This window comes from Palaemon carinicauda, chromosome 2 (genome assembly GCF_036898095.1).
Source record: "Palaemon carinicauda isolate YSFRI2023 chromosome 2, ASM3689809v2, whole genome shotgun sequence".
NCBI lineage: Eukaryota > Metazoa > Arthropoda > Malacostraca > Decapoda > Palaemonidae > Palaemon > Palaemon carinicauda.
The window spans coordinates 36,697,016-36,724,061 of record NC_090726.1 but is presented as its reverse complement, the minus strand read 5'-3'; the positions used below and the strand labels follow the sequence as shown (position 1 = coordinate 36,724,061).

General features: G+C 39.3%; 1 protein-coding gene across 3 annotated transcripts in view; it reads right to left on the bottom strand.

The window, feature by feature from the left end:
* LOC137623887 (3'(2'),5'-bisphosphate nucleotidase 1) overlaps positions 1–27,046 on the bottom strand; it is a 131,604-nt gene that overhangs the window by 58,029 nt on the left and 46,529 nt on the right. For all 3 annotated transcript variants that reach the window (XM_068354686.1, XM_068354693.1, XM_068354691.1), the window contains exons 3-5: positions 25,925–26,018; positions 12,241–12,356; positions 8,658–8,706 (exon numbers count right to left, since the gene is read on the bottom strand). In XM_068354686.1, coding sequence (XP_068210787.1) covers positions 8,658–8,706; positions 12,241–12,356; positions 25,925–26,018 — 259 coding nt within the window. The remainder of the gene's footprint in view (positions 1–8,657; positions 8,707–12,240; positions 12,357–25,924; positions 26,019–27,046) is intronic.

The following is a 27,046-nucleotide window of genomic DNA, read 5'->3' as shown; positions in this document are numbered from 1 at the left end:
TGTGTCCTTTCAACTTCAGAATGAAGTCAAAAGTTCTTTTTGACAATTTCTTTTGAAAATTAACTCATTGAATAAAATTAAATCGCAAAGCATAAGACCTCAGAGGAACGCATTCATACAAAGTTCATTTTATTTTATTAACCCTTTCAATCCCAACCCGGTACAAAACAATTCATAACAAGTATAAAGTATCAGCACAAAATCTATTATCAATGAGAATTTAGAATACTTTCTACATAGCTGAATAATTTCCCTTTCCATTGATATACGTAGTTTTAGATATGTGTAAAAATTTCAAACTTGTAAATAATAAAAGGTAGATAAAATTTACGGGTAATGTTGGACGTAAAACAAGTCATAAATTTTCCAGATATAGAATATGTCTTAAGGGATTCAAAGGGTTAACTACAAGTCACTTTTGATTTCACTTTCATAGAAATAAGATTAGAAACACTTTAATCAGACTGACAGGTTGGACTTTCCAACAAACATGGGACTTATTCTCTAATGAGGGAAGAAGTGTAGAACACAACAAAGTTAAGGAAGTTAGACACCGAAGAAACAGAATGTAAAAATAGAAGACAGAAACCTCTGCAACAATGTTTACAGAGATGCCACAAAGGGTGGACATGATTTTTAATATATGAGTGACTACAGAGAAAATTATAATAATCAGGGAATGGGTAAATACTCAATCAACAAATAAATATGCAATTCTCACCAAAATCTAAGAAATGAGACTAGATTTCTTCAAGAAGGGGTTTTGGTTTTCTTCCTTTTGTATGGTATGAAAAATTCCCAAGTTAGTCATTACTGTATAATACAGTGCAGTGTCTAATACCTTACCAATGCATTTAGAATATAACCAATCCATGGCTACTTTAGTGACAAACACAATAATGACACATTCAAATTCAGTAGTTGCTTAAATACCTCATAATTACTGAGTTGATTCATAGCCCTCCTGCATGATCTTTAATACTCACTATAATAACTGAACACTTTGAATCATGTTAGACTACAAAAAAAGGGTAACTTTGTAAACAAATAAAATAAATAAATATCTAATCATGTCAAAGAAGCATTTAACTATATGGAGTACTACAATACAGTACTTACAAAAAAGTAAAAACTACTAAATGCAAGTCCACATGAAAACTAGAATGAAAATATCAACTTGAAGAATGCAAACAAACATTACAAACGCACGCAGGCTTAAATGATGTAGCTCTCCTAACCTGTGGGCTAAATTCATACAAACACAATCAATATAATAGTTTTTCATAAAAAAAGATATTTACATGTTAATATACATTGTGAAAATTTCTAGTGCAATGCAATTTGCATACATTATTGATAATAAATAAATCTTTGAAAATGCTGGGAAACCCTGAGCCTTCTTTGCAATAATTTTACGTTCTGCTTAATACAAGTAAAATACCAAGATAGATTTTAAAAGTTGCAGATTTTTTATATCTGCTACCAGTTTGTGACCTTAGATTTCTAGGAACATTATGTTAAACCATTAATATTTTTGTTTGATACATATAAATAGAACTAAAACACTAAAACCTGTTGAAATATTTGTTTGTAATGTATAGAAACAATCATTATAGAACTACTCCTTAACCTACGATCTGTAAGAAAAAAACAATTCCAAATAGTCATTAACCCCTGTAATAATCATATAAATTTCCAAATCTAACTTACAAGATCTTACTACAAGACTTCTGCACTTTACTGCAGAAGACTCTGGTCCATAGAACCTTACTGCCTCCGATGGGATCTTACTGGACAGGCAGAAAGACAGAGAAATCTATGATTCATAGATTTGATTATCAAATCAATTCACGATCAACATGCAAGATCCAACCCTGGCAGCTCAAGAGATGGTCTTGACCCTCGAGGGTCGCCCATGGCCGAGGGCCTACCTAAAGCTGGCACTATGGTTATCACAACCAGTTTATGACATTGATGAATGAGTACAAAATCTCCAAAAAGGCCCACTCTAACTCTGGGTTAGCTACTTCTATTGATACTGGGCCAAGATCCAGTATCTTCAGGGCAAGAGAATCCTAAGCATCCTCTTCCCTCGAAAGAGATGAAGGCTCAGAAGTTTGCTCAGATCTACTTCCCTCACTGGTTCTGTCAAAGGACACATCAAGCAACATAACTGGGGCCAATAAAGGACCAAGCTGGTCGTCATCAGGGAGAGAAAATTCTCTGGCACTCATCAAACTAGACAGAAGAAATACAGAGTACCCTTACCTCAATCAATCACAGTGTAAAGTAAACCTGTGCCATAAGCACATAACAGTCTCTCATCTATGGCCACCAACCGCATAATTATGTCCTCAAGAGATGACATTTTCTCAATTCGGGAAACCAAAGTATCCAAAACGGACAAGGGAATGTTATTCACCATCAATGTAAAAAGGTGAAGGAGAGCACCCAAGCTCCTCCAAACACTTAGCTAATGGCAAGAGTCTACAGCTCTACATAGGACCGTGCATCTCAGACTAGTCTGACTACCAAGGTAGACAAGCCAGCCACCCAGGCCATACTTAGGTCACTCATCATTGGTGGTCTTCAAGGAAGAGATTCCTACACATAATGGAGTTTTGAAATCACCCTAAAATCTACAAAACCTAAAGAAACTTCCTGACACACATGTGAATTTTCTCTACTCCCGACGCATATTTCCCTAGGACCAAACTAGGGCATATACCCAGAAGCTTCAGAAAATGGTGAACTCAGTGAGGAGCAATAAGTGCTAAACAGTCTCTCCAGCATTGCCAAGAAACTTGGCCTTCCCCTTTGTCAAAGAATACGCCCACCTTTAACTGAAGGTCTCAATCTACACTCAGTAAATGGGGATACTCTGCAATTGTATACAACCATACTCATGAGGTGCAGAATTAATTAATTTATCACCAGTTTAGCCATAAACTAATGCATTGTCCAACCTACGATTACATCCCTGCTTCATTTCATCAACACAAAGCCAATACGAACCATTCTAACTAAAAAGTATAAGAAAAAGATTACGGTACTCAACCTTAGATAGGACACAACAGCATGATCATACTCAATGTTGCCAAAGCAAAAGGTGAAGTCTTTGATTAGAGAATGGGCGGTTCTACTCACCCACACTCACCACATGTTGTTAACTACCTCTTTAATGATTTCAATGGTAGTTCCAACTCTGCTGAAGACATTCTCTATTTTTAAGGAAAATGTTTGTCTACGTGAATGAACAAATCCCAGGCATAGTTGTGAAATTGAAACACAACAAAAACTGAAACACAGTCCCTTTACAGAAGCTTGATTGGAAATAGGAGACTAAAGAATCTTTCAAGACTATGCTGTCTTTCATTCTCTCCATGCTGAAGGCTTAATTTATCCGGCCAAACTTTTGGAGATGATTTAGGTTGAAGATGAACCACCATGTCCTAATTGAAAATATACTTCAGAGATACTAAGTCAATCTTATAATTCTAAAGAAGTTTTTATAACTTCTTTAGAACCTTACTGTGCCACCATAAAATCTTCATCCAGTACTTTGAAATTCTCTGGTATAACATACACTGATCTCTAGAAATGGGTGGTCCACCAACATCAAAAGCATAACGCTCTTAAAAATCTAAGGAAAGATGTCTTTCCACTAGTAATGATAGAGAGAGGTTTGAAGTACTGTATTAGCCGTTCCTTCTGGTGTAAAAAAACTCACAAAATACATAATTTTTATCGACTCACTAACTAATGAGATATCTTTAAAATTTTCCATGGCAATGTCCACTAATTGTAGCATTTTTTAATCTTTGAATCACTTGTATACTATGTTCAAGAGCAAAAATTATAAATCAGAGACAAAGGTGGCTAAAAAAATTTCCCTGCATCATGAACAATTAAAGTTGAGTTATGATATACCTTACAAAAAAAAATATTATCACAATCAAAATTCTTCAATCCCACATAAGCATGTTCTCTGTCTAGGCACCTGGCAATAATGGCAAGAAAATTTATATAAAAATATGGGGTTGTGACAAAAGTACAACATAATATACTGCACAGTATGTAGTCCCTCCTATTCTGCATGGTTTTATATCAAAACATTACAGCTAAGAAATATTAAAGTTTTTCATCTACACTTACCTGTTCTTGTTTTGCATTTTGTTTAATATCCTTATCCATAAAATAATTTCAAATACAGTACTGTACTGCATTGATTAACAAAAGTATCATCTTGTATTTTGCTAAAGCTTATATGTTCTAATGAATCTAATCCAAAGCATACAAGTCTTATTCTTTATTATGCAAAGGATGTATGGACTCTGAATTGCGAGAAAAATTTTTTTTCCAGAAAAACCCGGTAAATACACACACAAGGTAAAAAACGGCCATTACTGTAAATTGCGTGCTAAAAAGGAGTGACGTCACTGGCGTGGGATTGTTAGTAGTAGGGGACGTTGAACGGCACCTCGCTGTTCGGGGATTTTGACAGGAGATATCTAAATGGTGCGAGGCCTCTGGTTGTGATTTATCACGCCCCAGTATTATATATCGACACCTTTTATAGGTGAGCGAGCTGGGTTCAACCTGGCATCCCTATGCAATTTTTTCTCTGGTAATATATAGCAGTTATATACCTTAGAAATGGTGCTAGAGGAGCATTTCACTGGGCGACACGGGTCTCTCGCCCAGAAATAGATTTTTCCTTCGTCAAAATCCCTTTTTTAAATCTATGCGTTTTCATTTACATTTCAGGAATATTTAGACAATCCGAAGGTCATTTTGCTGTGGAAAATATTTTCTTTCATAACTTTTCACACTTCACCTTCACTTCACTTTCACTCCCAGGTAGGCTTTCAGCCTGTCAGTGGAATCAGTTGTCTTCTCCACTCAATTCTGTTTTCAAAAATTCCCTCTCTTCTCAGCTGTTCAATTGTTGGCATGTTGTTCTTTGTCAGAATCTCTTCAATTCCATCCCTCCAGCGTTTACGTGGTCTACCTCTTGATCTCCTCCCACCAGTAACATATTCCACGTTGTTGTCAGAACATTTAATAGTTTCATTTACTTTACCTGTTCAGTTCCCATACAGAAAAACAAGATGATTTCTCATCCAATAGTCAGAAAATTATTTACAGTATCTACACTGTAATCGTGGCAGTTCTTCTCTTTACTTAAGGAAGAATATACAGTAATTCCTCCAAGTGAACAGGATAGAACTTGGACTCCTACAGTAAATTGAATTCACTTATAAAGAATTAATAAACATACATTATACCCTTCACCTAATAAAACACAAACAGACCAGAGCAGAGCATCACACACCAGAGTTCTTTTCCTTTTTGTATGGTATATCATCCACCAACAGCAGATCTTTAGCAAAAAAAACTTTACTAATGTAAATACAAGTTTATGCCTAGTATTTACAGAGAAAAAAAAACCGTACACATTCAATATAGGATTACTGATATTGTATCACAGCCAAAGTAAGTTTCAATGAATGCTCCTTTCAATTTACTGTCAAGTTTATTCCAAAATTCAAAAGCTGCTTCAATTTCTGGTGATCGTCATTCTTCTATCATACTGAGTCGAGCTTGGTACTTTATTTGATATCAATTCCTGCACCTTTTCTTCCACTCTCTCTGGATAAATAAAATAAACTTTACCTTATTGTACCACTCACTTGCATGAGATCAGTTCAATCTGTTATATTAGAAAGTAGGCTTGGGTATCAAATCTTTGATAAAATGTTTTACTTTCTTTCACACATACAAAGGTCTTTTCTTTTAATCTTGAAGTAAAAAAGTCATTAGAGCTAGACACCAATTACTGTTTACCAGTGCAACCTGGAGACAATAAAAATTGAAAGATGCAGCCCAATCTTCTATGTTAGCAAAGGAGGATTTGGCACCAATTCTTTCAAGATTTGGCCTTCTTTCCTTTTAAAGTACAAAAGCCATTTAGAACTGAAAAATAATTACTGTACTGCACTGTTTTCCAGTATAACCTAGAGAAAATAGGAACTGAAAGAGAAGAACAGTGTGGCTTCAGTGAATGGATCAAAATTGCCTTATTCCAAAAGAAAGGAAGGTAATAACAACTAGGAAAAGAAAATGCAGGCAAAGACTTTGGGAGTTTGGGATTAGAGATACAGTAATCACTGAACCACACAAGCTAAGCAGTAACAATTTTCCTAAACTTAACCCTTTTACCCCCAAAGGACGTACTGGTACGTTTCACAAAACCCATCCCTTTAACCCCATGGACGTACCGGTACGTCCTTGCAAAAAAATGCTATAAAAATTTTTTTTCATATTTTTGATAATTTTTTGAAAAAATTCAGGCATTTTCCAAGAGAATGAGACCAACCTGACCTCTCTATGACAAAAATTAAGGCTGTTAGCGCAATTTAAAAAAAATATACTGCATAATGTGCTGGGAAAAAAATAACCCCTTGGGGGTTAAGGGTTGGAAATTTCCAAAGAGCCTGGGGGTAAAAGGGTTAATGTGGAGAATTGGAACTAATCAGCTTCCAATAGTGTTCACCTAAATAGGAAAATTCAATTATTGTTTCTGCTTAACAGGAGAAAAGAATTCATAGAGATAGTACTGATGGTATCAAAAACTGTGAAAAGTTGCATATCCCAAAAAGTCAATATATTCCAGGTAGTTTCATCAAGACCTCAGTCATAACCATTCGTCTTTCCTCTTGATTTGTTTCTTACCTAAACGCTGTTACCAAATCAGTCTCACCTCCACATCCTAGTATGACTCTTTAATGCTCATAATGTAACTTGAGAATCTGTCAAATTCTGTCATCCTTGTAAGAATGACAGTCAAGACTTACTGGAATTAAGTTAAAAACTGCATCTAACAAATCACAAGAACTTTCAATGCTATCTGTTGATTTCTCTTTTTCTACTAGGCTTTTCTGGGTCAACCTGTGACGCCCGGTGAAAGAGTCCTTCTTAACACTTTTCTCAGAAAAGTGTTAAGAAGGACTCTTTCACCGGGCATCACAGGTATCTCCCCAGAAATAGATTTTTCCTTTGTCAAAATCCCTTTTATTTGCCGCCTAGGAAATTACTTCAGTCCTTTGTTCGCTTTCTATATGGAATGTATAAAATGTAATTAAAGCAGTTGTGTAATTCTCAGGAATTCAAATGAACTTAATACGATTGGTCAGTCACTGCATATTTGAAAACCCTGGATGGTCAACCTTGCTCTTAAATGATTCCACAGCATTTAACGACTTTTATCAGTTGTTAATCATCCAATCACCAGGTTGACATTCAGTGGCTGTCAGTCTTTTACCATCATTCCTCTTTATCTTGACAGTTCAAACCTACTAAGTCATTGCTTTTCTTTTATTGGATCACTGACTTAAAGACCTACAAGTTATTGCTAATTCTGGTCAAATGTCTTCATCATTGATCATCCTTTAAGTCTGGTTCCAAAGCATATGTTACATAACCCACCATAAATTCCTGTTACATGCCCTTTTGGTTATCAGGATAAACTAGGAAAAAATAAATGCTCTGTACATTCGATCAATAAATGACCAAGAAAAAAAAAATGTCAAGGAAAGTGGCAAAACCAATAGGCAACAAAGGCATATTATACAAGAGATAAGGTGAAATTATGAAATGAAAGACATTCAAGAACCACAATGCTGTAAGAAATGCAACACTTGAAGAATGAATCAAGTTAGTCTTTTGAAAAATAAAACTTCAAACTCTGTAGCAATGTAGACCAAATAACTATAATTTTCCAGAAAAAGGGACATGTTGATAACAAGCCTATTGCCAACTAAAGCTTCCAGACATTAAATAAACTTGTTATTAATTTCAGTAAAATTAATCCACGAAAATAGATATTCTTCATCTAATACGGGCTTCTAAACAGCAAGATAAGATGCATTGCAATATGCAAGTTAAATTTAAACCCAACAAGTTACCTTATCTCATTTACTTTTTCTATAAATGGGGTTTTTTCCCCATTTTTTGTATGGGGTAAGCACGGTTGCCTTCTTTTCGAAGAACTTTGCTTTGGCTTTAGGGTAGACCGTAGTCCCGATCTGCTGCCCGCCTGACATCGATCGCTTAGACCCCAGTAGCATATGCTCATGTATTTTACCAGTCACCAGTGTCCTTCCTCCCAGAAGCCAGGAGTCTTGGCGCGGATAGGTAGGCAGTTCAATGCCATTGTGAAATACTTTGCATACCAAGAATTCTCAATCAAAACAGTCACATTAATATATTCCTATCACAGTTTTCGTAATCTTCCAAATAAAACCTGTGGGGGAAGAACAATATGTAATGGATGGCATCTAACCTTAGTACAGGTTCTAAATTCCACAAAGCATTCCACGCATACTCAGTCAATATCTCTTTATCAACATGGAAGGCTGGTAGATTTACTTCCAGCTCGATTTCTGGTTAATATGGACCTCATGCTCACTCATTTGTACGTACGAATGAAAACATGTGAAATTTGATGTTTTTACACTTATTTCTGGCCTTCAAAATTCTTAAAGACCTAAAATATTTACATTTGTAAAATGGCAAAGAAAAAGGAATACAGTACTGTACAGTATATCAGATACCCATCAGATTCAATAAAAACTAATATATGAAATTCACTATACCTTGCGTAAATTCTGCAGTACCATCAAGTGGATCAACCCATACAACAATCTGAAAATGTAAAAAATTTTTACACTTTAAAAACATATATTATAAACGAAGCATAAGTCAGAAATTTCATCTTGTAAAATTTCTAAAATTTATTAAACCATACAGCAGTCCCTAACTTTAATAAGAAATACTTGTACAGTCCCTATACTATCCATTCTCACTATTCTTATCAAACGAAGAATAATTGCGCAAAACATCATGGAATTTTTTGTACTACTGTATGTTGGCATAAAAGTAAAAACAGACAATTCTCTAAAGACAGTACATTTTACCTAACACGGCTACGTCAGCAATCGGGCCATAGTTCAATAACAACATTTTAAAAGTAAAATCTATTATTTCAACACAGTACATACAATTAAATGTAGGAATCAATTTGCAGTCTTAGAGACTTTAAGGGGCAAAGAGCAGACAATTAATGAAGAATGGTGTGATATTAAAAACATATATCAGTCAGTTGGTAGTGAAGTTTTGGGACATACAGTTACAAGGAGAAAGCCATGAATATCAAATGATACATGAGATACTATACTGTAAAAAGGAGACAAAGACAGAAACTGATTGTTGAGCTAAGTATGCCAGTATTGAGAGTGACATCAAAAGAAACGGTAGGAATGAGTGGAGAGAATATTTAGACAGTAAAGCAGATAAGGCTGACAAAGCTATGAATTCAGGGAGTGGCTATGGTGTAAGAATCACTCATAGAATTATCAATGGAATCTCTACTGAGGCAAAGAGGAAGCATATACCCATAAAAAGAAATGGATCTGATATAATTACAGATACATACATACATATACCAAAGGCACTTCCCCCAATTTTGGGGGGTAGCCGACATCAACAAGAAACAAAAACAAAAAACAAAAAAAACAAAAAAAAAAAAAAAGGGGGGGGGACCTCGGGGGCATAAAACAATTAGAATAGCGCCAACGTTATCCCTGCGTGTCGTAAGAGGCGACTAAAAGGGACGGGACGAGGGGGCTGGGAACCCCCTCTCCTGAATTGAAATTCCTGTGAGACATCATCATAATTACAGATGAAGAAAGAAAACGTTACACGGAACGCTTTAGTGAGGTTATAAATAGGAGATATGAAGGGAATAATTTGAATGATATACCTGAAGCTGATGAATGAATTCAGTGTGTTTGAAGTCAAAGCTATCATTAAAAAACTCAAGAGCTGGAAAGCCCCTGACTATGATGGAATGACTGCTGAGATGATGCAGGCTGAAAATGAAGTGACCCCCCCAAATACTTACAAAGATTATTTTGTAGAATGTGGTATGTAGACAAAAGCTAATGAAAGGAAGTTAGGAATGTTGGTAAAAATGGCAAAAAAAGGAGACCTGACTGAATGCAATAATTATAAAGGCATCACACTTACGTCAGTTATGAAAATATATAGTATGCTTATTCTAATGAGCCTGGGGGAGAAAGATTGATGAAAAGTTAAGAGATGAACAAGCAGGATTTCAAAATGGTAGAAGTTGTACAGCTGAAATTTTCATTTAGAGACGTTGTAAAGCAATGCGTAGAATACAGAAATGCCCTTTTGATGGAATTTGTGGACTATGAAAAATCCTTTGATAGTGTACACCAGTCAATTTTGTTGAGAGTCCTGCATTATTATGGAATTCCTCTTAAATATGTAAATTTGATTAAGTCTGTTCATGAGCATAGCAAGTGCATAGTTAATATTAATGGAGTCTTATCAAATGAATTTCAAGTGAACAGCGGAGTACTCCAAGGGAATGTCTTGTCACCTATGTTGTTTTTCCTCCTCATGGATTTTGTAATGGATACAACAGTAAGAGATGATGGAGAAGGATTGGACTGGATTGGTGATAAGAATTTGGCAGATCTATAGTATGCTGATGATGATGTCTTTGTTAGCAGAACACCACAGGATTTGCAATGCTTGGTTACCAGAAGGCATGAAATATCACACGAGGTTAGGCTCAAGATAAATAGAAGAAAAATAGAAATGATGAGAACGGAGTATGCAATGAAGATGAAATATCATTGTGGAAGGAAAAAAGGATTAATGAGGTAGAATCATTTAAGTATTTTGGAACTATGACCTCCAACACAGGGTCTTTAGATTTAGAGTTTAGTGAAAGATTAAAAAAAGCAAATCAAACAATGGCTAGGTTAAGTAAAATTTGGAAATCAAATCACCTGAAATTACATAAAAAATCAGACTATATATCAGTTTAGTGAGATCAGTGTTACTTTATGGACATGAGTCATAGTATGACAATGAAACAATCTCTAATAGATTTAGTATATTAGAGAACAAAGCCCTCAAAAGGATATTGGGAGTTAAATGGCAGGACAGGATTAGAAATGAAACTGTAAGAGAGATTACTCAAGTGCCATCTGTGGATGAGATCATGATGAGGGGTAGATGGTGATGGTTTGGGCATACTCTTCACACTCCCCAAAAGAGATTAGTCCACCAAATGTTCAGCTGGGTTCCACAAGGTACTAGAAGAGTTGGAAGACCCAGGCCTACATGGTTGAGGACTATGAAGTGCAAAGTAGATGATGAATGGGAAAGTATTGAATTAAAAGCTCGACAGAGACGACTGGCGAAATCTAACTGGACCCTTTACGTCAATAGGCGTAGGAGGAAACAATGATGAAGAAAATACACAGTAGGGGAATAAAAGGCCATTCTTAGCCTGCATGTGTTCTCTGGTAGTGACTCAATTAGTGCATTCAAATTAAAGGGAAAAATCAAGTATTGGATTTCATTCTGAAAATGGATGAATTTGCAAACTGTTTTACTAAGTTTGGCACTAACTTATTTTGTAAAGGTACTTTTCCAACAATCGAGAGTTCTACCTTTGTCCGAGTGATTTATGGGCTCAAATCGTGTACCCTTGCCAATACTACTAGAAACAACATGCTTTGACTGATATATCAATGACTAATTCCTGCCACAAACCCAATATTTCTATAAGGATCATCTACAGAGGACTAATTATCAGGCAGCTGTCCATCATAGGTGTCTTCTACAGTAATGTAAAGTATATCAGTGCACCACAACCAGTTGGTCATGGTCAGACACTGAAGGACAACAGTCTGGAACTTATTTGAATGTCAGATGACCAACTTCCATGGGGTTTGCACAAAACAGAACATTGGAAATGTAAAAAAAGAAAAAAAAAAAAAAAAAAGTGGAATTAAAGGTGCAGTTGCTTGTTAAAAACTTGAACTATCATGTACGTTACTCATTTTATTTCAGTGTCTACCTGTTAAATGCATGAACCCCAACACACCCCAAGGTGAATGTGAAAATGGTGAATCAGAATCAGACGACAACTCGGATACTGAGTGATAAATAAACAGTGCATGAAGCTTTGGTACTTGTGACCATAAATTTTCATAACTGAGTTTTGACTTGGGAGCTGGATAATTTCCATTGACCTTTGACTTTTTTTTTTTTATCAATACATTTCATGAAAATTGAGAATAGAATTTGCCACTTAGAATATTTTACCACCTAAAGCTGGTGCAGTACAGTACATACCTCTTCCTCCTCTAGTGAAGACAAATTAGATGGGCACTTGACATTCACAGCTGGCATCAAATCCGGATCAAAAATTTTACCACTCGTAACTTGTGTTTCCTCTTCTCCTTCCTCCCCTGCAATGAATATAGTTTTAGAGCAAGTTAAACCACCAAAATTTACAATGTTATATAGAACTAAAGACATCAAACCAAATATATGACAACATAAAATATCAATACGGAGAAAAACTCAGGCTGAATGACTACTGAGGCAGTAATGTCATTTCAATTCTATTCTACTGAATTCATGCATTACACAAGTGATTAAAAACTACGTTTATTTTTTTAATACAATCTATGCAAAAGAGCTGTGCACAGGACCAAATTTATTAATGGAGAAAATACCACATAAAGTTATATAGACACCCTCTCCGGAGTGACTTGCTACTATAAAGTAGGAAGCATCACAAAATTTTGTAGCCTCCCTAAATATCATGCTTATGTCCTTTACTTTTTATATACTGTATTCCTTTAGTCACTTGTCACTTAATTAACCAATATATCTAACTTCAATGTGCAGTGACTTTCCACGCTTGCTTCAAATCAAATTTCTCAATAAAGCCTGTCAGTTATACTACAGTATCTTAAGACAAAAAATAAGTAAGGGGGGACATGCTCTAGGAGATGGATCTTTGAATCTCGACCATGAGTCTGGAAATGCTACCAAGTTTTCAAACTCAGTACCATCAAATGGGAAATCAATGTACAGTACTTATGCCAAAAACATCTGATTCAGGCTAGAATGCACATCCATCACGGGACAGCGAAGGGTTACCTACTAAATACCCGTCCTCATCATCCCTGGTGGAAGCCCCTGTCACATCCCCAATCACTAACAAGCCTGCAATTCTTGGAACAGAAGGGAAAACTCCAACTAGAACGTTCTTCCAAAGCTGGAAACTCAAATGCCCAGCCACAACTGAATCCTTAGAGCCAAAAAGAATAACCTCCATTGAAGTCTTTCTTGCAAGCTGATAACCCAGAGGTCCAGCAATAGCCAAATCTTCAGGAATGGAAGAGGGCTCCCTTCGAGTTTCCCTTGGAAGCTGGTTATCCAAAAGCCCAGCAACAGCAGAATCCAAAGAACTGGAAGGAAGAATTCTCATAGGAGCTTTCTTTGGAAGCTGGTAACTTGAAGACCCACCCACTACCGAATCCCCAGGCTGGAACACGAAGGAATCAACAGACAGGTCAGCAGTACCTGGATGGCTACACCCTGAGCGAACTAAGCGCAGAAAGAGCAGATTGATACCTCTACTATTCTAGCTTTCAGTTAGATGTCCACAGGGGATGCAAACATACCAAATCCAGATGGGAATGGTAACCTGCTTAATAGAACTCTGACCTAGATCTAACCTAAGCAATGAAGTGGTTGTTGGGATGTCCTCAAAGGGATACTTCCTCATGCAACATAAAAGCTCTTCTGAGAAACCCAGCAGTAAGGCTTCCTCCTCAGCAGAGTTTAGATCATCCCCAGATCAAAAGTCAACAAAATGAATAGGAGAATGGTCCACTAGGACCTCATTTCTGAAACCCTTAACTGCTGAAATTGGAATGTCAAGGTAATGAGATCTCCGAGATCCTTTCTGGGTAAATACAGGTACTCAGAAGGCCCAACAATCTTAAAAAATCCTTTCATCTACATAGAAAAGAGGAAAACAGCATTGGCTCTTTGGCGTTCCACCTCAGGATCCTAATCTTGAGCAAAAGTGATCCACTCCAAACAAAGGAAACATTTTTCAGGGTACCAAGCCCTGTCCCAATTAGCAGAACAATCACGATGCACCTGACAAAATTCATGATCTCATTTCAGGTTAGCCAGGTTATAACATCTAACCCAGATGCATCTAGGTTTAATGTAACTCGTCCTATAATAGAAATACTTTGGATTAAAAAACTAACATAATAAAAATCACTGCAAAGGGATAGGAAATCTCCCAACCATTTCCCATAATGACCACCAGGTTAAGTGAGACAGGCTCACCCGAATACCCACTTATCTAAGATATTCCCTTCAGTAAGACAATTGATGATCCATCTAAGACCCAATATCATACAAATTCACAGTTAGCAGACCAAAGGTGGTGAGAACAACTACTACAGCGAGTCTCATCATCATCTCCTCCCATGTTTATTGACACAAAGGAACTCTGTTAGATTTTGCCAGTCATCTCTATCTTGAGCTTTTAAATCAACACTTCTCCATTCATCATCCCCTACCTCACGCTTCATAGTCCTCAGCCATGTAGGTCTGGGTCTTCCACATCTTCTAATGACTTGTGGAGCCCAGGTGAAAGTTTGGTGAACTAACCTCACTTGGGAAGTGCAAAGAGCATGCCCAAATCATCTCCATCTACACCTCATCATGATCTCATCCATATATGGCACTTGAGTAATCTCTCTTCTAGTTTCATTTCTAATCATGTCCTGCCATTTAACTCCCAATATTCTTCTGAGGGCTTTATTCTCAAATTTACAAAATCTGTTGGATATTGTTTCATTGTCACACCAAGACTTATGTCCAAACAGTAACACCAATCTCACTAAACTGGTATATAGCCTGATTTTTATATGCAATTTCAGGCAATTTGATTTCAAAATTTTACTTAACCTAGCCACTGTCTGATTTGCTTTTTTTAATCTTTCATTAAACTCAAATTCTAAAGTTCCTGTATTAGAGATCATAGTTCTCAAATATTTAAATGATTCCACCTAATTAATCCTTTCTCCTTGCAATAATATTTCATCTTCCATTGCATATTCTATATTATTATTATTACTATCCAAGCTACAACCCTAGTTGGAAAAGCAAGATGCTATAAGCCCAGGGGCTTCATCAGGGAAAAATAGCCCAGTGAGGAAAGGAAATAAGGAAATAAATAAATGAAGAGAACAAATTAACAATAAATCATTCTAAAATAAGTAACAACGTCAAAACAGACATGTCATATATAAACTATTAACAACATCAAAAACAAATATGTCATAAATAAACTATAAAAAGACTCATGTCCGCCTGGTCAACAAAAAAGCATTTGCTCCAACTTTGAACTATTGAAGTTCTACTGATTCAACCACCCGATTAGGAAGATCATTCCACAACTTGGTCACAGCTGGAATAAAATTTCTAGAGTACTGCGTAGTATTGAGCCTCGTGATGGAGAAGGCCTGGCTATTAGAATTAACTGCATGCCTAGTATTACGAACAGGATAGAATTGTCCAGGGAGATATGACTGTAAAGGATGGTCAGAGTTATGAAAAATCTTATGCAACATGCATAATGAACTAATTGAACGACGGTGCCAGAGATTAATATCTAGATCAGGAATAAGAAATTTAATAGACCGTAAGTTTCTGTCCAACAAATTAAGATGAGAATCAGCAGCTGAACACCAGACAGGAGAACAATACTCAAAACAAGGTAGAATGAAAGAATTAAAACACTTCTTCAGAATAGATTGATCACCGAAAATCTTGAAAGACTTTCTCAATAAGCCTATTTTTTGTGCAATTGAAGAAGACACAGACCTTATATGTTTCTCAAAAGTAAATTTACTGTCGAGAATCACACCTAAAATTTTGAAAGAGTCATACATATTTAAAGAAACATTATCAATACCGAGATCCGGATGTTGAGGAGCCACCGTCCTCATCATCTCTGTCTTTCTTCTATTTATCTGGTGCCCAACCTCATTATATTTCATGCATTCTGGTAAGCAAGCTTTGCAAGTCCTGTGATGTTCTTCTAATAAGGACAGCGTCATCAGCATACTCTAGGTCAGCTAATTTCCTGTCACCAACCCCTTCTTAAATATGAAGAGATTCACACAATATATGACTTTATCATACCTCTCTTCTCTCTCTCTAATACCCAGATGAATTTGGAATGAGAACTACTTGTAAGAATGGCTGACTGACTAGCCAACACTCTCGGTGATATACCCCATTTGTAAGAGGATGGGAACATCTCCCCCTAGAATATCAAATACAGTATTTCAATATAATTATTAAGTGTGAATACTCTCTATCAACTAGGTTTTAAGACCGCTGTGCTACAGCTAAATAAGTAGACTAATCCCACTAAACTAACCTTACTAAGGCTAAATTAGGGAAGACAAGTAAATGCAGTTACTGTACAATTAATGTAATAAAATTCACCATTAACCCAGCTCAATAATCTACAATAAGGTTATGCTAGCCTACATGTAGCTAGAGATGCCTGAGTAATGAATAACAAACAAACCCCCTTTTTAAAGACACTACTAATATGAACTAAGAGACAACATGTTGTGGAGAGTTAATGTATAACGGAATGTACTGTGAATTATAGGAAACAGAGCAACTAAAGTATAAAGGGCATGAACCAAGCCCTACTGGAAAGGGAAAGACATGAGTAAACATTATCATAACCGACTGATTCGGTGACCTGCTTAACAAAGGCAAGCAAACATACAATTACTGGAATGCTGCCACTTAACCAAGCATGAATTTTATTCATTAATTAAATCCCAAAAGGAAGAAAAACCTGAATTAGGGTACTGGATTTAATATTGTTCTTGAAAGTGATCAGGTTAAACGACCAGATAAGAATGATGTTATCACATCAGTGACACAACACAAATGGTGGTTGAGGATTTGTTGTAATGTAGGTACGCCGGAAATAGTAGAGTATGGTTCCTTTCTATGACACCATGTGTGACGTCTTTCAGCTGCTGAGTGCCGCGGCGAGTTCAAATAAGCCAAAACTTGTGGGTTTCTCCTACACACACAGTTCATGCTTTGAATATTGATACATTAACCCTAGAGCATGGGAAACAGTATTTCTTTGATAATCAGGCCGTATTGGATTCCCTATTCTAGCCTTGAACAGGAAAGCCCTAGGAGACAACACAGTAGTTTAACCTCAAAAAGCTCTTTAACGTTACAATATCATAACATCATCTAATGAAACAAGTTCAACTCTACTCAATATTAATTTTCCGTATTGAAATTAAACACCAAAATAGTTTCTTTTAACAGCCACTTAGCTTGTTAAAATTAATGACTAAATGCCAACCTCAAACTTTTTTTTCTGACTGCGGAGAAACCTTTTAGTCTTTGAGGCAACATTCCCTAAAATATTTTCCCAGGTTCTTCCAGTTTAGCAGCCGCAGTTAGGAGAATCTTCAGTGAATATTTTATCATAATACTTTACTATCATAATTCAACAAAGGATACATGAGGATGCATTGCACTTATATAAATTAACAAAACATAAAGCAAATTGTTGCTTGTAATACAAGTTAACCCTTTGACTTTCCAAGGCATCTGAAAACTCATCTTTGGCAAATGCCCACTAAGCTCTTCTAGAAAAGGACACTCCAAAATCAAACTATTGTTCTCTAGTCTTTGGTAGTGCCATAGCCTTTGTACCATGGTGTTCCACTGTCTTGGAAGAGTTCTCTTGCTTGAGGGTACACTCGGGCACACTATTCTATCCAATTTCTCTTCCTCTTGTTTTGTTAAAGTTTATATAGTTTATATGGGAGATATTTATTTCAATGTAGTTATTCTTCTTAAAATATTTTATTTTTCCTTTTGTCCTTTCCTCACTGGGCTATTTTCCCTGTTGGAGCCCCAGGGCTTATAGCATCTTGCTCTTCCAACTAGGGTTGTAGCTTAGCAAGTAATAATAATAATAATAATAATAATAATAAGCATAGGAGTACTTATTTTTCATTCCATAGGAGGAAAATATATTGCTTTCCCTGATGTTTCTTCTCCTCTTCCTCCTCCTCCTGTCATATATTCAGTGATTAATCTCAAGTCATTTCTGGGACAAATGGCCTGAAATTTGGTACAAAGGTCAAGCTGAGAAACACCCAGGTGCCTTTTAAAAATATTCTTAATAAATACCTTTAAAATATTTTTTTTCTTTTTTTTTTTTGCCAATATCTGACAAAAATTGATATTTTGGTCTCCTGTGCCCTGTTATTATAACAGAATGACTTGAAATTTTGTACGGAGGGGCCTTGGATGAATGCCAATAGGAAGTCATCAAAATTTTTGGTATACATTTGTTGAAAATGGTTAATTTTGCCACTTTTGCTCAATTTTAGACCACAAATATACATTTTTGGCCCCTGAGCCCTCATATTTACACCAAATGACCCAAAATTTGGTATGAGGGTACCATAGATATGTTTACAGGGTGTAAGTCACGTTTTTCTAATACAGTACATCACTTCAAAATTAATAATTTTAGTGATTTTTGGTATTTTTAGACAAAATTTCACTTTTTTTGCTCCTATGGGCTGGTATTTAAACCCTATGACCTGAAATTTGGTATGGAAATGCCTATATATGCCCACAGGAAGTTATTCATAATCTTCGCATTCCCCACTTCAGAATGATTTCTTGGGGATTTTGGCCATTTTTACACCAAAAATGTGTTATTTCCAAAAATGCCCCTTTCGAAAGAGGTTGATATTGTGATGGTAAATTGATCAGGGATCCATTTCTTGAAAAAACTGATATGGGCCAGTCATTGGTTGCATGGAGAGGGATATGGAGTGATATACAGTATACTTTATTTGCTTGGCAAATGTTGCCTTTCTCGTTTTCTTTTATCCTTCCTCCCATGTAATTAAATTTCTCATATAGTAGTATGATACCAGTTAAAATTTCCATTTTGAAGATGAATATTTGTAACATACTATCGTATGTTCTAACAAATAAAACAACATATTGTTTAGCAAAAGCCAGCAGAAAATAATTAAACATTTTAGTACCTAGCACTTTCGTGCATTTTAATACACACTTGTACCCTGAAGAAGCGTGTTTAAAAAGCATGAAAGTGCTAGGTACTAAAATATTTCCTTGCTCCTACTACCTTTCGCTGTATATCAAGTCCCGTGATCCTTGTAGTTATCGGAATCTCATAAGTTAACATTTTACATGATTGTAACTGTTATCTTCAGACTAGAAAAAAGTTAACACTTTACATGATTATAAACATTATCCTCAGAATCACAAATGTTGACATTCAAAACGATTGTAAATGCTATCCTCAAATTCTCAAATGTTGACTATAAATGCCTGTAAATTTTGTCCTCAGAATCACAAAGGTTGAGATTATGCATGACAGCAAATTTTGTCCTCAAAATCTAAAAAGTTTATGTATATATGAGACAAAAAAAAATTGAATACAAAATCTAATTAGCTCTCAAACATGAAAATTTTGAACTAACAGATCTTTCTGCAATCCTACAATACAGTAAAACAAAAGTATCTTTCTACGTTTTAACATAAACACTGTTTTTTATTAAATATTCCCACTTCATGCAAGTACATTATACTTTAGTACAGGTATAGTAAAAAATTTTATTTTCATTAGTAAAATAAATTTTTGAATATACTTACCCGATGATCATGTAGCTGTCAACTCCGTTGCCCGACAGAAATCTACGGTCGGGATACGCCAGCGATCGCTATCCAGGTGGGGGTGTACACAACAGCGCCATCTGTGAGCAGGTACTCAAGTACTTCTTGTCAACAAGAACTCAATTTTCTCCTCGGTCCACTGGTTCTCTATGGGGAGGAAGGGCGGGTTCTTTAATTCATGATCATCGGGTAAGTATATTCAAAAATTTATTTTACTAATGAAAATAACATTTTTCAATATTAATCTTACCCGATGATCATGTAGCTGATTCACACCCAGGGTGGTGGGTGGAGACCAGCATACATGTTAACAAAGAAGCTAAGTATCCCGTATTTCATTTTATCAGTTATTCAAAATAACAAACATAAAATAAATAAGTACCTGGTAAGGAAGTCGACTTGAACCATTACTCTGCCTTTTTTAAGTACGTCTTCCTTACTGAGCCTAGCGGTCCTCTTAGGATGCTGAACGACTCCTAGGTGCTGAAGTATAAAGGGCTGCAACCCATACTAAAGGACCTCATCACAACCTCTAACCTAGGCGCTTCTCAAGAAAGAATTGACCACCCGCCAAATCAACCAGGATGCGGAAGGCTTCTTAGCCGACCGTACAACCCAAAGAACAACAATAAAAAGTATTCAAGAGAAAGGTTAAAAAGGTTATGGGATTATGGGAATGTAGTGGCTGAGCCCTCACCTACTACTGCACTCGCTGCTACGAATGGTCCCAGGGTGTAGCAGTTCTCGTAAAGAGACTGGACATCTTTGAGATAGAATGATGCGAACACTGACTTGCTTCTCCAATAGGTTGCATCCATAACACTCTGCAGAGAACGGTTCTGTTTGAAGGCCACTGAAGTAGCCACAGCTCTCACTTCATGTGTCCTTACCTTCAGCAAAGCAAGGTCTTCTTCCTTCAGATGAGAATGTGCTTCTCTAATCAGAAGCCTGATGTAGTAAGAAACTGCGTTCTTAGACATTGGTAGAGAAGGCTTCTTGATAGCACACCATAAGGCTTCTGATTGTCCTCGTAATGGTTTTGACCTTCTTAGATAGTACCTAAGAGCTCTAACTGGGCAAAGTACTCTCTCCAGTTCGTTCCCCACCAAGTTGGACAGGCTTGGGATCTCGAACGACTTAGGCCAAGGACGGGAAGGAAGCTGCAAGGAACATGTAGCCGTTTCAGATGTGAAACCTATGTTCCTGCTGAAGGCGTGGATCTCACTTACTCTTTTAGCTGTTGCTAAGCACACGAGGAAAAGAGTTTTTAAAGTGAGGTCCTTAAAAGAGGCTGATTGGAGCGGTTCAAATCTTGATGACATTAGGAACCTTAGGACCACGTCTAGATTCCAGCCTGGAGTGGACAACCGACGTTCCTTTGAGGTCTCAAAAGACCTAAGGAGGTCCTGTAGATCTTTGTTGGAGGAAAGATCCAAGCCTCTGTGGCGGAAAACCGCTGCCAACATACTTCTGTAACCCTTGATCGTAGGAGCTGATAGGGATCTTACGTTCCTTAGATGTAACAGGAAGTCAGCAATCTGGGTTACAGTGGTACTGGTTGAGGAAACTGCATTGGCCTTGCACCAGCTTCGGAAGACTTCCCATTTAGACTGATAGATTCTGAGAGTGGATGTCCTCCTTGCTCTGGCAATCGCTCTGGCTGCCTCCTTCGAAAAGCCTCTAGCTCTTGAGAGTCTTTCGATAGTCTGAAGGCAGTCAGACGAAGAGCGTGGAGGTTTGGGTGTACCTTCTTTACGTGAGGTTGACGCAGAAGGTCCACTCTTAGAGGAAGAGTCCTGGGAACGTCGACCAGCCATTGCAGTACCTCGGTGAACCATTCTCTCGCGGGCCAGAGGGGAGCAACCAACGTCAGCCGTGTCCCTTTGTGAGAGGCGAACTTCTGAAGTACCCTGTTGACAATCTTGAACGGCGGGAATGCATACAGATCGAGATGGGACCAATCCAGCAGAAAGGCATCCACGTGAACTGCTGCTGGGTCTGGAATCGGAGAACAATACAACGGGAGCCTCTTGGTCATCGAGGTAGCGAATAGATCTATGGTTGGCTGACCCCACAGGGCCCACAGTCTGCTGCAAACATTCTTGTGAAGGGTCCACTCTGTGGGGATGACCTGACCCTTCCGGCTGAGGCGATCTGCCATGACATTCATATCGCCCTGAATGAACCTCGTTACCAGCGTGAGCTTTCGATCTTTTGACCATATGAGGAGGTCCCTTGCGATCTCGAACAACTTCCTCGAATGAGTCCCTCCCTGCTTGGAGATGTAAGCCAAGGCTGTGGTGTTGTCGGAGTTCACCTCCACCACCTTGTTTAGCTGGAGGGACTTGAAGTTTATCAAGGCCAGATGAACTGCCAACAACTCCTTGCAATTGATGTGAAGTGTCCTTTGCTCCTGATTCCATGTTCCCGAGCATTCCTGTCCGTCCAGTGTCGCACCCCAGCCCGTGTCCGATGCGTCCGAGAAGAGACGGTGGTCGGGGGTCTGAACAGCCAATGGTAGACCTTCCTTGAGAAGAATGCTGTTCTTCCACCACGTTAGAGTAGACCTCATCTCTTCGGAAACAGGAACTGAAACCGTCTCTAGCGTCATGTCCTTTATCCAGTGAGCAGCTAGATGATACTGAAGGGGGCGGAGGTGGAGTCTCCCTAACTCGATGAACAGGGCCAGCGATGAAAGTGTCCCTGTTAGACTCATCCACTGCCTGACTGAGCATCGGTTCCTTCTCAGCATGCTCTGGATGCATTCTAGGGCTTGATTGATCCTTGGGGCCGACGGAAAAGCCCGAAAAGCTCGACTCTGAATCTCCATACCCAGGTAGACAATGGTCTGGGATGGGACGAGCTGGGACTTCTCTAAATTGACCAGGAGGCCCAGTTCCTTGGTCAGATCCATAGTCCATCTGAGAATCTCCAGACAGCGACGACTTGTGGGAGCTCTTAAAAGCCAGTCGTCTAAATAGAGGGAGGCTCTGATGTCTGCCAAGTGAAGGAATTTCGCAATATTCCTCATCAGTCTGGTAAACACAAGAGGTGCCGTGCTTAGGCCAAAGCACAGGGCTTGGAACTGGTACACAACCTTTCCAAAGACGAATCTTAGGAAAGGTTGGGAGTCTGGATGGATGGGGACGTGAAAGTATGCGTCTTTCAGGTCTAACGAGACCATCCAGTCCTCCTGCCTGACCGCTGCTAGGACCGACTTCGTCGTCTCCATCGTGAACGTCTGCTTGGTGACAAAAGCATTGAGAGCACTGACGTCCAGCACCGGTCTCCAACCTCCTGTCTTCTTGGCTACCAGGAAGAGACGGTTGTAAAAGCCCGGGGATTGATGATCCCGGACTATGACCACCGCTTCCTTTTGTAGCAAGAGCGACACCTCTTGTTGCAACGCTAGCCTCTTGTCCTTCTCCTTGTAGTTGGGAGAGAGGTTGATGGGAGATGTAGCTAGAGGGGGACTGCGGCAGAACGGAATTCTGTATCCCTCCCTTAGCCACTTCACAGACTGAGCGTCTGCACCTCTGCTCTCCCAAGCTTGCCAGAAGGTCTTGAGTCTGGCTCCTACTGCTGTCTGGAGAGGAAGGCAGTCAAAACTTGCCTTTTGCGGACTTGGAACCCTTCTTGGACTTGCCACGGTGACTGTCTGCACGGGTACCTCCTCTGCTGGAGGTTCTGCCACGAAAGGGCGGGATGAACCTAGAAGCAGGTGTGTCAACTGCTGCAGGGCGGAAGGGTCTAGGCACGGAAGGTAAGGTTTTAGCCTTACGTGCAGAAGAAGCCATCAGATCATGAGTATCCTTCTGGATAAGTGAGGCAGCCATCCCCTTAATCAGCTCCTCCGGAAACAGACACTTGGAGAGAGGAGCAAACAACAACTCCGACTTCTGGCAAGGAGTGATACCAGCTGATAAGAAGGAGCAAAGATGTTCCCTCTTCTTAAGGACTCCTGATACATATGAAGCCGCAAGTTCACCAGACCCATCACGAATTGCCTTGTCCATGCTAGACATGATCAGCATGGCCGAGTCCTTATCTGAAGGGGAAGTCTTCCTGCTTAAGGCTCCCAAACACCAATCGAGGAAGTTGAATATCTCGAAGGCACGAAAGACTCCCTTCAACAGATGATCTAAATCGGAAAAGGACCAGCAGATCTTCGAACGTCTCGGAGGGAGGAGAACGAGGGGTTGCAGACACAAACTGCTCAGGATACAAGTCCCTGAACAAGGCAAGGACTTTGCAAAAGTCTAAGGAGGGAGGCGTAGACTTGTGCCCTTCAATATCAGAGTGAGGCTCATCCAGATGTGCAGCTTCATCATCCGATACACCATCATCCGAAAGCTGAGTTGTGAGTGGCAAAGGCAGAGCAGAAAGCTGAACGGCTGAATCCGGCAGAACGGGTGCATGCGTACCTGCGGATCCAACATCATGCCGCTGCTGGTCGGTCTGCGAGCTGGCAACAACAAAAGCAGAGGGCTGGTGTGTGGGAGGGGCTGCGGTGGGCTGAGGAGCATGCGGTAAGGTATGCAGAGCATGCTGTAAGGTATGCGGCTCATGCTGCATGGTATGCGGAGCATGCTGTAAGGTATGCAGAGCATGCTGCATGGGCTGAGGAGAATGCCGCATAGTGCTGGAACCCGGCAACTCCTGATGCGGCAGCTCACGCATGTTAGCAGATGGTGCAGCAAGAACATGCGTCTGGCAGGGAGGACTGCGCATCGGTGGAGGAGCTCTCACAGGTGGAGTGTGGGAGCAGGCAGCCGCAGTATCTGCTGAGCGCACAACCTCTGCGGGTTGTAGGTTAACAGGAGAGGTGTTAACCTTTTCGGCATGATACTCCTGCATGAATGCCGCAAGCTGAGACTGCATAGTCTGCAGCATGGACCACTTAGGGTCTACTGTGGTTGGAGCAACAACAGACGGAGCAGTAGCCTGTTGAGGGACCACTCTACCTCTCTTGGGAGGTGTGCAGTCATCAGATGACTGCGGCGAGTCCGAACTGACCCAGTGGCTACACCTGGGCCGTTGGACTCGCTCGGAAGGGACCTTACGTTTGAGCGGTCGTGAGACCTTGGTCCACCGTTTCCTCCTGGAAACTTCTTCCACAGACGAGGAATGTAAGGGCTCATTCGTCTGTATGTGGATGGGACGATCCTTAACAGATACGTCCGCAACCACTGAGGATACATCCGTGCGCCGATCAAGGCCTGCCGAACCCTTTGGTCCTTCGACATTGCTTCTCCCCTGGGCTTGGGAGCTTGCAAGAGGTCCCGGACTGGGAGGACGACTGGCACGCACAGATGTACCCTCATGCGCAACACTGACACTGACACTATGCACATCACTAGCACTAACACTTCCCACTGCACTCTTCGCTTTCAGCTCTCTGACATCTGCCAAGAGCTGATTACGGTCATTAACCAATGACTCCACCTTATCACCGAGAGCCTGAATGGCACGCAACATATCAGCCATTGCAGGCTGAGCACTCGTAGCAGGTTCGGGAGTCACCACCACAGGGGAAGGAAAAGGTTGAGGGGCATGGGGAGAGGAAAAATCCACAGAGCGAGAAGAACTCCTCCTATCTCTCTCCTTCTCTAACCTACGTGCATATCTAAGGAATTCGTTAAAATCAAATTCCGAAAGCCCAGCACATTCCCCACATCGATCTTCCAATTGACAGGATTTACCCCTACAATTGGAACATACGGTGTGAGGATCTATAGAGGCCTTCGGAAGACGCCTAGTACAAGTCCTAACACTACACTGCCTGTATTTAGGAACTTGGGACTGGTCAGACATCTTGAATTAGAAGTAGTCAAGGGGGGATCCAAAATTAAGCAAAGTTCGTTAACCAATAAATCAAATTAATTCCAAAAGCTTGCTAAGCTAAGGATAAAGCTTCCTGAATAGCGAAGGCTAAACTTTAGAGCAAATACATCACCAAATCGTGAACAATAACTCCAAAATCAACAGCGTATCCAAGTAGGTCTTGCCGGCGGCACGACAGAGGAAAAATTGAGTTCTTGTTGACAAGAAGTACTTGAGTACCTGCTCACAGATGGCGCTGTTGTGTACACCCCCACCTGGATAGCGATCGCTGGCGTATCCCGACCGTAGATTTCTGTCGGGCAACGGAGTTGACAGCTACATGATCATCGGGTAAGATTAATATTGAAAAAAATAATGTAACCATAAAATACTGTACCTATTATAGTAATTTTAGGGAAGCATTTACTTAGTGAGCTTATTATGCAACGCTGAGCAGCTCTATCTGCTTCTGTTTGTAAATCTCTGGCATTCTGCAAAAAGAAAAAGTAGCATTACTCAAAATAACAAAAATTAAAAAAAGTTGAAAATATGACAGATTTGGAAATAATCTGTATTTTTTTCTAACTATACAAACCTGATTACTTAACACAGGATAGAATATCAGCGAGGCTGAAAAACAAGGTAGTTGAACTTTTATAACGGGGTGTAAACAGTGGCCGGTAGATACCAGCCAGGAGTGGGGAAGCCCCTCCCCTCTGCTTCCTCACAGAGCACTCACTTTGATTGCAGCCAGGACCTTCTAGGGGTAAGTGATGGTGGGAAAGTACTGTATGAATAAAAGACTCAGGTTTGTATATTTAAGAAAAATATAAATGATCTTCAAATCTGTCATTTGTTCCGTCGCAAATACAAAGCCATGTCCTTTACATAGGAGACTCAACCTTAGGTGGATGGAAGTCCCTATTCCAACTGGCTGGGTACTTATCACGGGCTACAAAAAATTCGGGCCCTTGTAAATGGTGCAGAGTTAAGGTTCCTTACACCTCAGTCACCATTGGTTTAACGATACCAGCTGAAAATTTCTGCGTGGTAACAATGAGTTATGTACATTTCAATGGGTTTGCCTGGTTAAACTCCCCCTCATAAGGAGTGTGGGTAATAAAATTTTTCTATTATATAATAGAAAAGCTACAGACTAAGTGGGGCTTACCTGCAAGGGAAACAATTCCAGTTGACAGGGTTTCCGATGCTGTGCCCCAAGAGAGAAGAATAGGGAAGATGGGAAGGAAAGAAAAGGGTAAGACCTTCACGTTTATCCTAGTCTAACATGTAACCTCCATCCTCGATCCAATGCTAATGTTCCTGTGAGAGGAGCCAAGGCAGCTATACCATCAGTTGTGTAGCTACAACAGGTCCAAGTGAAAAGTTGTCTAGGCACCTGTGGGGCAATTCCTGCAGATAATGGGCAGAAAATATGGCTGTTGTTTCCAGTCGCTTGCATGGAGTACCTGCATCACAGAGTCGTGCTGACTCCTCTGACATCATGAGCTCTAACCGG